This window comes from Phaenicophaeus curvirostris, chromosome 13 (assembly GCF_032191515.1).
Source record: "Phaenicophaeus curvirostris isolate KB17595 chromosome 13, BPBGC_Pcur_1.0, whole genome shotgun sequence".
Taxonomy (NCBI): Eukaryota; Metazoa; Chordata; class Aves; order Cuculiformes; family Cuculidae; genus Phaenicophaeus; species Phaenicophaeus curvirostris.
The window spans coordinates 12,201,760-12,212,770 of record NC_091404.1 but is presented as its reverse complement, the minus strand read 5'-3'; the positions used below and the strand labels follow the sequence as shown (position 1 = coordinate 12,212,770).

The following is an 11,011-nucleotide window of genomic DNA, read 5'->3' as shown; positions in this document are numbered from 1 at the left end:
TGCTCTCAACAGTGCTGCTACAAGAGGTCTCACACAAGATTCAGGAGCTCAAATGCAGATGGAATGTATCCTTTAGAACCCATCCCACAAGGGTAAAGCAAAATGTCTCCGTGCTGGAGAGGCTCCAGACCAAGGCAGGAGGGAAACCAGTCACATCCAAGAGCAAATCCAGCACACGGTGCCAGGGAAGAGCTTTTATTTTTCAGCCAGCAAAGCTCAGTGGGGACCAGCTGAAAGGTGTTGGAGCAGGGAGGCAGCAGATGCTGCTGCAAAGTGGGGCTGGTGGTCCCAGCTTCAGCAGGATGAGGACAGCATCGTTCTTGCACCACTTCAGGGCCAGTCCCTAACCCTGGGGCTTGCTCTCAGGGTGCAGCAGCCCCATTGCTTTTGCTGTGCCTCCTCGTCAGTGGTTCACCAGCCTTTCCAGCATCCAGGGATAACTGGCCATGCCCTAAGGTGGTGGCCCCGAGCTCTCTGCTCTCACTGTACTGCCCTGGGGGGGCATCAGCCCCTTCCCTGACTGCTATGGGGCAGGGAGGTGCTTCTGCATCTCTGCCCAGCTCCTCATTTGGCTCCAAGTGCCCAGCCTGAAGCACTGACCAAGAGGTGAATCTGTCTGGGTTCACGTTGCCCTCCTCAGCAGCTCCTCGGCTGCTGCCTGCTTGCTGGTCCTCATGAGTCCCCTCTTCCAATACCTCTCTGGGTGTTTCGTGCTCCAGCTCTGGGGCTCTGTCTGGGTCAGCCCTAGCTATGGTCCCTCTGCCAGCTCCCTCTGCCCCACCAGCTCCCTGCTCCAGACACTGACCAAGCCCTACGCCTTCTGTCCCTGCTGCTGCCCCACATTGCCCTACGGCCAGCTTTTCTGCCTCTGCTGCTAGGCTCTTTTTCTCCTTCTCCTCTTTCTTCTCCTGCTCCTCTTCCTTTTCCTCCTCCTCTTCCTTCTCCTTTTTCTCATATATCTCCTCTTTCTCTTCCTTTTCTTTCTCCACCTCCTCCTCCTCTTCCTCCTCTTCCTTCTCCTTTTTCTCATCTTCCTCCTCTACCTTCTCCTCCTCTTCCTTCTCTTCCTTCTCCTTTTTCTCATCTTCCTCCTCTACTTCCTCCTCTACCTTCTCCTCCTCTTCCTTCTCTTCCTTCTCCTTTTTCTCATATTCCTCCTCTACCTTCTCCTTTTTCTCATCTTCCTCCTCTACCTCCTCCTCTACCTTCTCCTTTTTCTCGTCTTCCTCCTCTAAGCCTCTCTCTGCTCCCCCAATCTCTGGTTCTGCCCTATAGTTTCCCAGGCTTGCTTCTTCCCGGAGTTCTGTCCCATCCCTCACTTCCACCTCCTTCCCAGCAGGCTGCCACTGGGCTGCATCTCCTCCTGGTGCTGCATCATCTCCTCCTAGTCCTGCCCCTTCACACCTGGCCCCCGAGGGCCCTTTGTCAGCCCCTGGTTGTCCTGCCCCCTGCCCAGGGCTCTCCGGGACCCCAGCCTCACCCTGGGGTACTTTTTCCTTCAGCGCTGCCCTGTCCCCCACCTCCCCGCTCTCCTGTCCCCCACTGGCCCGTGGACCCCAGGCTGGCTGGAAGAGCCCCTGGTAGCGCTTCCGATCCTCCACGTGCTTCTTCCTCATCCTCTCCCCGAGCTGCTTCAGCTCCTTCTTCACAGCAGCTGCCATGGAGGGGTCAAGGTGAGCCACCCGCATGAAGTCCTCCCGTGCCTCCCGCTCGTTCCAGACAGCAGCGTGGGCTTTTGCCCGCTTGAAATAGGCTTTGGCGTTGTCTGCCGGGAGAGGAGAGCGCCTGATGGGGGTCCTGCAGCTCAGGGCCACCAGCCACGGCAGCTGGAGACCTTGGGAATCCAGGGGCCACCGAGCACAGGTACGATTATAGTCAGGGGAACACGAGATGGACACACTTTGTGAGGATACTATCATAGTCAGGGAAACGGGGGGCCATGCATGGGCCGCCGTGGGCACATGGGGTCATCGTGGACAATGGGAATCACGCATGGAGGTGTTTAAGGGACAGGTGGATGAGGCGCTGAGGGACATGGTTTAGTATTTGATAGGGATGGTTGGACTCGATGATCCAGTGGGTCTCTTCCAACCTGGTTATTCTATGATTCTGTGCTGGGCAGAGGGGGAATCGGGATGATGTGGGACAACATCAAGGGCATGGGATCCTAGAGGACACAGGGTACAGGAGAAACCAGGGATGTGGGCACTGTCGTGGACAGGGTGAGCTAAGACATGGGTTCTGCAGTGGATGTGGGGATCCAGCTGATATACGCAGAGGGACAGGGGATGAGTGTTGCCATAGATGGGAGATTGAGAGGACAGAGGCCCCGGGGTGGTGGTGGGGATGCAGGGTACGGGTACCGTTGTGTTTCTGGAGGAGCTCTGTCGTGTGCTCCAGCACCTCGTAGTACTCGCCCAGCTCCAGCTGGCACTGGCAGTAGTTGAGCACCAGGGGTGTGACCAGGCTCTCCAGCTTCAGCCAGCCGTCCTCCCAAGGTTTCTCCTGCCCCGAGGAGCCACAATGGGATGTTCACAACCGTGGCCGTCCCCTCCTGGGCCCCCAGGGCCCACATGGGACTGCTCTGCTGAGGAAACCCAGGCAGGGATGACAGGAGGTGGCGAGATCCTGCTCACCTTGGCCTGGAGGTTCCTCAGGCAGATGACAGCCTCCTGGTACTTTGCCGCTGCCTGTGCAAACTCCCTGCGGAGGACGAGACGGTTGCCCTCGCTGTGCAGGACGGGCACCGCTGCCAGCTTCTCCTCCTTGCTCATGGCCCAGGTGTCACGCTTGTAGGCTGAGGGCTCCTCCACCTGCATGAACAGTAGGAGCTGAGCTGTCCACCTCAGCCATTCCTGTGCTGGCAGCCACTCCCACCATCCCCCTTACCCGGAACAACTCCATGATGAAGATGAGGGGCTGTGGCGTGCGCTGCAGCTCATCCAGGTCATCGTAGCCTGTGCTGTGGTAGTCAAACATGTTGCCCATGCCACAGCGATGCTTCTGCCCTTCCAGGGGGTCCCGGCCCTCGGCGATCCTCCGCATTCCTCTGGAGACCAGGGCGTACATGCCCGTATGCTGCAAGGAGAGGGAGCACCCCACTCAGCCTCACGGGGCTACCCGGCACCCCCTTTCTCTGGGGATGGGCCCCTGGTGCCATGGCTCAGTGACACCTGTACCCCCTGGGCTTGCACCAGGCAAGGCTGGAGCATCTCTGGGACGCGTGGTCCTGTGCTGTGGCTCTGCAGGAAGAAGGGGAGTGGGCGCCCACAGGCACTTCACTCACAATGGCATCACACCAGAACTCAGCCACCTCCCCGGCTCTCATGGAGCTGAGCAGCGTCTCCCAGATCTCCAGCTTGAACATCTTGCCCACAATGATCTCCATGGGGATCCCAGCTTCCCGGCTGTCGTCGATCACTGTCCGCTCAAAGTCATCCTTCAGCGTTTGGAAGTGGAAGGTGATCTGCCCCGGAGAAAACTCAGTGTTGAATCAGGGCAGGCACCACACTGAGAGCCCTCCAGCCCTGAATCTTTCTGCCACAGGGCCAGGACATGGGGCCCAGACTCCTCCCAAAGAAGTGCTGGTTTGATTGGCAGCTTTCCATCTACAGCAGGAGATCCTGCCTCCTAGACAGCAAGCAGATGGTGGAGTGTCTTAATGCCCATCGGTGCTACATCTCGCTGCAGTCTTTGGATCCCCCTTTCTAGCCCAGTGCAGAGTGCCCCCACAGGGGCCCCAGGACCTGGCAGAACACACTTTGATCTGCCTGTACCCACAGGCTGGGGATCTCAGAAACCCACAAGAGCTCACTGTTGGCACCACTCACTCCTATTCGACATGTGTAAGGAAAAGCAGATTTTCAGCATCGCATCATGGCTGCTGAGCTCTGATGGCCCCAGGGCAGACAAAGGAGGTGGATAATAGCATCAATAAAAGGTGAAGGCAGTGGGCAACATGGCTACCTGTGCCCAAAACAGCCCTTCCTGCACCTGCCTTGCAAGAGGTCTCCTGGAGATAGGATCTCCCCACACCAAAGACCCGGAGCTTGGCTTGTGAGCAGCGAATCTGTGATGAGCAGGGGATGGCAGCTTCAGACCCACTTCCCTCTCCTAGGTCTTTGGGGTAACAACCAAGATGACATCTTACCTTGCTCCCATCCTGAAACTTCGGCAGCTCCCCTTGGCCTCCATGCAGAATCTTCTTTCTGACCCCTTCCACGTTCAGCAGGTAGGTTTCCTCCATGCCTGCTCCTGCTGGCCCCCAAGAGCAGGTCACAGGCACATGCACACAGGTGTACTGCGGCTCTTTCTTAGCACCGAGTCTTCCTCAGGGTATCTCCCTTTCTTGGCTATCTGGACACGCATGTCATGTCCCAGGGCTGCCACTGGCCTTTTGCTTCCTGTGCTGGGGGCAGAGCTTGGAAGCCTTCTCCCCTTCCCCTCCTTCAGATTGCGAAAGGGGCGTCCTGCCGTGGCACACCCTTACCCTCCGCTGTGCTCTGGAACTGCCTTTCTAATCCTCTTCCCACCCTGTCAGGTTAATCTGGGATTTGCCTGCCCAGTCCGTGAGGAATTAAAGAAACTCCCTGATCAGGAGGGCCTCGTTCCTACCACAGAGTGACAGGTCACAGGGTTCCCTTTGACCCAGGCACACAAGCAGCCCAGCAAGGCTGCTGCGAGCACCTGCCAGGGGCTGTGTGCGGTCAGGCACGAGCTGGCAACAGCCTGTGCTCCAGAGACCAGGGGAACAGACCAGGGTTGGAACCGGTACTTTATTGAGTCTGATTTGCAGACACGAACATTCTCCAAACACAAGAATGAGCCACAGCCCACCAAGCCCCAGACTTAATAAGATGCAGAAAGCTGCACCGCATTGTCCCAAGGAGAACTAAACCCCTCAGGAGAATGGTGCTGAATATTTACAGTCAAACCAGTGTTTTGGCTGCTTTCACGGGCATAGTCCACTTCTTTAGCTTCACTGATCTAAGTCCAGCACAAGGCACATGACAGCAGCTCTGGACACAGAGCCAGCAGCACACCTTGCAGCAGAGGCGTCACTGGACCAAAGACTTCAGCACCACTGATGAACAATTCCAGCTCTGCAAAGGTACAAAGACCCAGGCCTGCTCCTCACTTCTCCATGAGGGACTCCAGCTGTTCCTGCAGGGACGTCATCTGGGAAAAGGGAGTAAAATGTTACAGTAAAGCATAGCTGGGACTCCTGGCAGCTCCAACCCAAGCATTTCCATGTTTCTGCAGACCTTCCACCTATGCTGGTGGCTGTTTAGCTTGTACATCGCAGGGAGCTGTGCCTGCAAACCTTCTGGGGCAGAACTCAGCACTGCCCTCAAGATGAAGCCGTGCAAGAGGAACCTGCGAGTGGGAACCTCCTGCCTTGGCACCTGGCTGAAACGCAGCACAGCTGCCCAGGCGGGGACCCACCAAGACCCTACAGCTACTGCCTTTCTTGTACATGGGTGCTAGTGGGTTTGTGTGTCATGTTTTACCCCAGGCAGCAACCCTAGCAGCCCTGGACTGCCAACTAGACGTGCTTCAGCTCACTGCTCCTCCAGAAAGAAGGCTGCAATCAGCCTTATTTCCTGTACCCCTTTGTGCCTTAGGAAGCTCCGTGCAAGTACAGAAGAGGTATAGCCATGCCTGACCTGTAACACCAGTGTTTAAAGTAGGTGGTGTGGTATAACACTCGGGAAACTCTGTCAGAGACCAAACGTAGAACCGTGTTGTGTCCCATTCCTTCCTGCTCCACAGTGCGAGTTCCCTCACCTGCTGCTTCTCTCGCTCCTCCTGCTGCTTGAACTCATCCAGCACAGCCTGGAGACGGGTCTGCAGAGACAAACACGCCAGATCACAGTTATCAATGTGTTCTCAACAGAATGGGTGCTGGCACAACATGCAAGCACCAAGCTGCACTGACAACCAGGCCCCTCGTCTTCTGCAGTTTCATGGATTGCTTTGCCTCCACACAGAAATGTTTATGGTCCACCACAATTATTTTTAAGCCAGAAGGCAAGGGCCCCTGGAATTTCCAGGGCAGCAGCTGATTCAGTCTGCTGGACCCAACGGCAAGCCAGTGCTAAGTCGAAGACTTGAACAGACCCCAGAAGAGCTCTCACCTTGAGGGCCAGGTTCTCCACTTTCATAATGAGATCTTCCTGGCGCTTCCTCCTATCCTGGGTCTCCTGGAGTTTACTTTTCAGATTGTCAATCTGTTTCTGGATCCCCATGACTAGAAGAGAGAGTGAGTTCAGACCCAGAGCAGCAGCAGAGCTGGGCAGCACAGCCTATCTGGCTCTCCACCTCCTCACCTATCTGGTTGGACCCCTCGTTCTCCTGTTGCTGCCCATCAGACTCATTCAGCTTGTCCTGCAGCTGCCTCTCCAAGTCCTCCTCAGTATCCATGATGTTCAGGTCTTCGTCGTCATGATGATCCCTCTCATCTTCATCTTCACTGCTGCTGCTGATGTCATTAAATATCTCCCGCAGTTCATCATGTTCTAGGTGGGTGCAAAAGCAAAAGGGAAAAATCAGCTGTGACCTCCCAGTACCCTTTCCCTGCCAGGGACCACATCAGTGCAGGGTGCCTGTCTCAACATTCTCTGTCCTTCGCTCTGGTTAGGGCTTAACCCTCCACCCATCAGATTATTTAGTGGCTAGAAATAAAACAACAGCCTTCCCCACTGCACCTGAGGAGCCGTGGCCCTGCTTATGTCCCGACATCCCTGGGGAGGAGATGTCCAGGCTGGTGAGTGAACCATGGTTGTCTGCTTCCTTTGTTTCATCTTCAGCAATGACTTCCCAGCCTGAATGCAGGAACAGATGAGTCAAGGAAAAAAAAAAGAACATGAAAGACTCAGTACAATGAAAGAATGCTAAAAACTGCAGATCACTGCCCCTCCAACAAGTCTGGCCTTACAGCTATCGATATGCAGGATGAAAACCCCCAGAATCCTTTTTTAATGCCTTCTTCTCTGCTGTTCCTCAAGTTCCTGCTCAGTACAATAGTACAGTCTGCAAAGAAAGGTCACCATGAAGAAACAATGTGCTTTGAACAAGACAAAGATGAAGCTCCAAAACTTCAGTGCCTTGTGTGTGCTTATCTTTCAGTCTCTCACACTCACATGAGGCTGAACTTGTCTCTCCATTCCACAACCCCCAGATCACACACAGTGTCCTGTCCCCACCCGAGCTTTTATTCTCCTAAAAGGATACGGACACTGACAGCTTCAGCATCTGTGCTCAGGAGACGCTTCACCTCTTTTTCCACATCAGGAGACTCTATATACTGGGCCAGAGAAAGGAAAGAGAACAGAGACACTGCTAAATGCCTAGTGCAGGCTGCTGATTCTGGTCAACTCCAAACTTCCACTTCTGGACAGAGCTCTATTTCAAGCCTTTCTTCTCTGATACTGTCTGCTCATCCTAAAACTAACTTAAGCACCTCCAGAAAGCAATCAAACATCTTTGTATGGACGTCCTTGGTGAGGTGTATACTCTCGATTTTCTACTTATACTACTTAGAAAATAAGACTTTCCACGTGTATGCAGACAGTCCTTCAGGTGCTGCTCCCTGATGGACGGTCAACTCCTTCCCACTTCATTCAAAGGAAGGTTTTTCATTTTTAAACTAGCCAAGAATCTTAATGCAGTGACATCAGATCTCTCACGTGGGCTGCAAGGATGTCTCAAGTAATTTGTTTCCCAAATCTCAAGCGAAATAACACTCCGTCCTGTTCTCAGAAACTGCAAAGCAGAGAAGAACAAGTCTTCCCAGCCTCATGGTGCTGCATCTCCCCGACACCTTGCCCGGCCTGTGCACCTGCACAACGACAGCTTCTGAGATCCATCTGTTGTCACTCCCCCAGCCAACACAACAGTTATTCTATTTGTAGTGTTGCCTGTTGGAAAGTGAACGGGCCATGCATAGAGAGAAGATTTCAGCTGAGAAAGCAGGAGTGAGTGAAGCTGCACGCTAGTCTTCCTTCTTTCTCAAGGAGCGGAAGAGATGTGCTATGCCAAGGCAGCTGTGGGAGTAAAGTCCAGCAGTTCTCTACACAGAGGATTTTCCCCTCAGGAGCATTTCAGAAAACAGGGAGGAAGCACCCAAAGTGTTTAAATCTACTACTCTCCTTTCACCGTCATCTCAGGCAAGGATACATGTGAAGCAATGTCTTCTGGACTAATAAACAATTACGGCACTAACATCTCTGCCTTTCTATGTCTTGGTTATTGCATCTGCATCTGTGTGAGAAGCAACTCACCTTCTTCTTAGCTGTCTTCCGGAATCGTCTCTTCCGTACGTTTTTCAGAGGAAGAGTGACTGTGACAGAGGAAACAGATTGCACATATCAGGCAGATGGCCTAAAGGGAGAGCTGTGTGCCAAAAGCAAGAAGATCCCTTCAGGAATAGAGAGAGTGCTGAAAACAGAGCAGCAGCGCAGCCGGCACACGGCAGCGGTGAGTGTCCTGCACAGCTGTGGGGACACTGGGTGGTGTGATGAGGGGGGTTGGCACAGCCACTACTCACTGCCATGGTTCCAGATGAATTTCTTCTCTCTGTCCTTGTCCTTCTTCTTGTTTGCCTTGGGGTCAGTGCTCACAGTTTGCTCTTCCAAAGGGGGATAGAGATCACCATCCACAGTGCAAACAAGCATCTGTAATCCCCACACAAACAAAAAGGATGCTTATCAGAATGCAAGGACAAAAGGATGTGAAAGGTTTTCTGGAATAAAACCAGTGACTGTCCACCAACTGTGGTGAGTTGAAGGGCACGGGGCATGAGCAATACAACATTTCACACCCAGCTCACTTTATATCTACTCACAGCAGCAAGTAGATATGTAGCAAGGACATAACATTTCATGCTTCAGAAATGGGATTTCTGCACATTGAGCAGAGTGGGGAAATTTAGACTGTGATGTTGTCAGAGTACCAAAATTGGCTACATTATACTAGGTGTCCAGCTGCCAAAGTGCACCAGGGTTTTCCTGGAGAGGGAAGCAAGGAATTGAGCTGTTGGAGCAGGCAAGGACAGCCTATACCTGGCAAATATCGGCTGTCTTATAGAAGGTTTTCTTGTCAATGGTTTTTAAGCTCTCGATGATGCAGGGCAGATCCACCAGCTTGGCTGCCAGCGGCACTCTGTCTACACGGACAATCCCATGGCGTCCATCCGCTGCGGAAAGCCACAGGACAAGTTAGTGCTGTTGCTAAAGAGCTAAACTGAACAATACCTTCCTGGGCAGCAGAAATTTCATGGGAAAACACATGCAAGTAGCACAGCTTTCCATGTGGACAGTCAGAGGAGTTTTAAGACACCCTGATCCTTCTCACTCACCGTGTAGCTCAATGGTGAGCCTGTCCTTCAAGTTGACATTCCCAGACTGTACCGCTCGCCGCACAGTGGAGGCATATTCCTGGGAATAGGAATTAGGCAGACTTACATCAGGACGGGGTGTGCTTCCTCCAAGAAACATCGAAGGCTTCTGTCCCACCTACCCAGCTTTAAACACCCCTGCCACCCCAATCCAGAAAAGCAACTATAAGAACCGCAGTGAAAAACTGCTCCCTCCTCCCAGTACCACATATTAAACTTATGGCTCTGCTGTATCCAATGCCCTTCACACCCCTCAAAACGACACAGCCGTGCCAGTGGTGTGAGGCCCCTGACAGAGGAGAACAGCGCTGGGGGAGGTTACAGGCCCCCTCACCACCCTCTTATGGTCTCAGTAGGACCCAGGATCAGCTTTAAACATCCAACAAACAGCATCAAGTGCACCAACAGCCATAGCAACTGCAGACCCAGCACTTGCTAAAGCTCTGCTCTTACAGAAATTTCCTCCCTTATCCTCTAAGCTCTCTTTCAAGCTGGCTCTACGACCAGCTGCCTGCGAACCGTGCCAGCGGCCGCTTCAGGGGCACCAGCCCGAACGCTCTCTTACCGGCGGCAGCCGCAGCACAAACTGGCTCTCCAGCTCATGCGGAGCATCATCCTTGCTCTTGCTCATCCCTTCTTCTTCAGCTCAGAGGACGAGATGCAGCAACCTGGTGGCCGAGAAGGCTCTTACAGAGAGCCCAGCCCAGGGTCCTGTGGCCAGGCTCTCACTCACAGTGGTGGCAGGGCGGGCCTCAAGGGCTGCGCTGCTGCTGGGACAGTCCCCAGTAGGGCCTGCCCACTGCTCCCAGGGCTAGTGCTGCTGGGATGATGCTCCCGGGGCTGGTGCTGCCAGGATGATGCTCCCGGGGCTGCTGCCTGCCGCTCACGGGGCTCCTACCGGGACGATGCAAAGTTAGGGGGTGGAGGGTGCTAGTGGAAGATGGGGTGCCCTGCAAAGTGTGGTGCTGGGGTGGGCTGGAAGTGGGAAAGGGGGAGCACGGGGGCTGGGGGCACTAGTACAAGAGGGGGTACAGTGCAAAACGGGGGAATGGTTTGTGTGTGATGCAATGAGGGGCACAGAGACAGGAAGGAACAAGGCAAGGCGGGTGCTACTGCAAATGGGGTGCCTGGAGATGAGCAGGTGCCCGTGCAGTGAGGTACAGTGCAAAGAGGCACAAAGAACTGAGAGGGTGCTAAGGCAAGGTGGGATCCAGCTGAAAAGAAGGTGCACGAAGGAGAAGCAAGCAATGGATGTGGGATGCAAGCCTCAGAGGTGGAGGTGCGAGGAGACCAGGGGGTTCAACGCGAAGAGGACGTGCCCGGAGGCAGAGGGTGCTAAAAGAAGGGGCGTTAATGCAAGGTTGTGTGCAGAGATGCACAGGGGGGGAGCGCAAGGAGGGGCGCGCAGGGATAAAGGGGTGTGCAAGGAGCCAAAGAGGTCCTAGTGCAGGGGCACGGAGGTGCTGCAGGACGATGCTCACGGGGCTTCTGCTGGGATGTGGCTCTCCGGACCGGTGCCTTCCGCGCCCCGGGCTGCTGCCGGAAGTAGCCCCACCGGAAGTCGCCCTAGCCGGAAGTCGCCCCGCCGGAAATCAGAAGCCGGCCCTGCGCCCC

General features: G+C 54.5%; 2 protein-coding genes across 3 annotated transcripts; both read right to left on the bottom strand.

Annotated features, from left to right (window-relative positions):
* Positions 1-179: 179 nt before the first annotated feature.
* On the bottom strand, positions 180-4,661 carry LOC138726076 (aryl-hydrocarbon-interacting protein-like 1). 2 transcript variants are annotated; one of them, XM_069867491.1, is made up of 7 exons: positions 4,151-4,651; positions 3,287-3,466; positions 2,890-3,078; positions 2,637-2,813; positions 2,364-2,505; positions 1,194-1,765; positions 180-1,046 (listed from the first exon to the last, which is right to left on the bottom strand). In XM_069867491.1, exons 1-7 carry the CDS (start codon positions 4,244-4,246, stop codon positions 363-365), a joined length of 2,040 nt encoding a protein of 679 aa, XP_069723592.1. In that variant the 5' UTR covers positions 4,247-4,651; the 3' UTR covers positions 180-362. The 2 variants fall into 2 exon arrangements, with proteins under 2 accessions (XP_069723592.1, XP_069723593.1); XM_069867492.1 differs by lacking the exon at positions 3,287-3,466 and having other exon boundaries at positions 4,151-4,661.
* A 100-nt stretch (positions 4,662-4,761) lies between these two features.
* Positions 4,762-10,964, bottom strand: TAF7L (TATA-box binding protein associated factor 7 like). The gene is made up of 12 exons (XM_069867493.1): positions 10,879-10,964; positions 9,963-10,065; positions 9,359-9,437; positions 9,063-9,196; positions 8,549-8,675; positions 8,283-8,341; positions 7,234-7,306; positions 6,708-6,824; positions 6,330-6,518; positions 6,138-6,250; positions 5,788-5,847; positions 4,762-5,178 (listed from the first exon to the last, which is right to left on the bottom strand). Exons 2-12 carry the CDS (start codon positions 10,026-10,028, stop codon positions 5,134-5,136), a joined length of 1,062 nt encoding a protein of 353 aa, XP_069723594.1. The 5' UTR covers positions 10,029-10,065; positions 10,879-10,964; the 3' UTR covers positions 4,762-5,133.
* Positions 10,965-11,011: the final 47 nt, after the last annotated feature.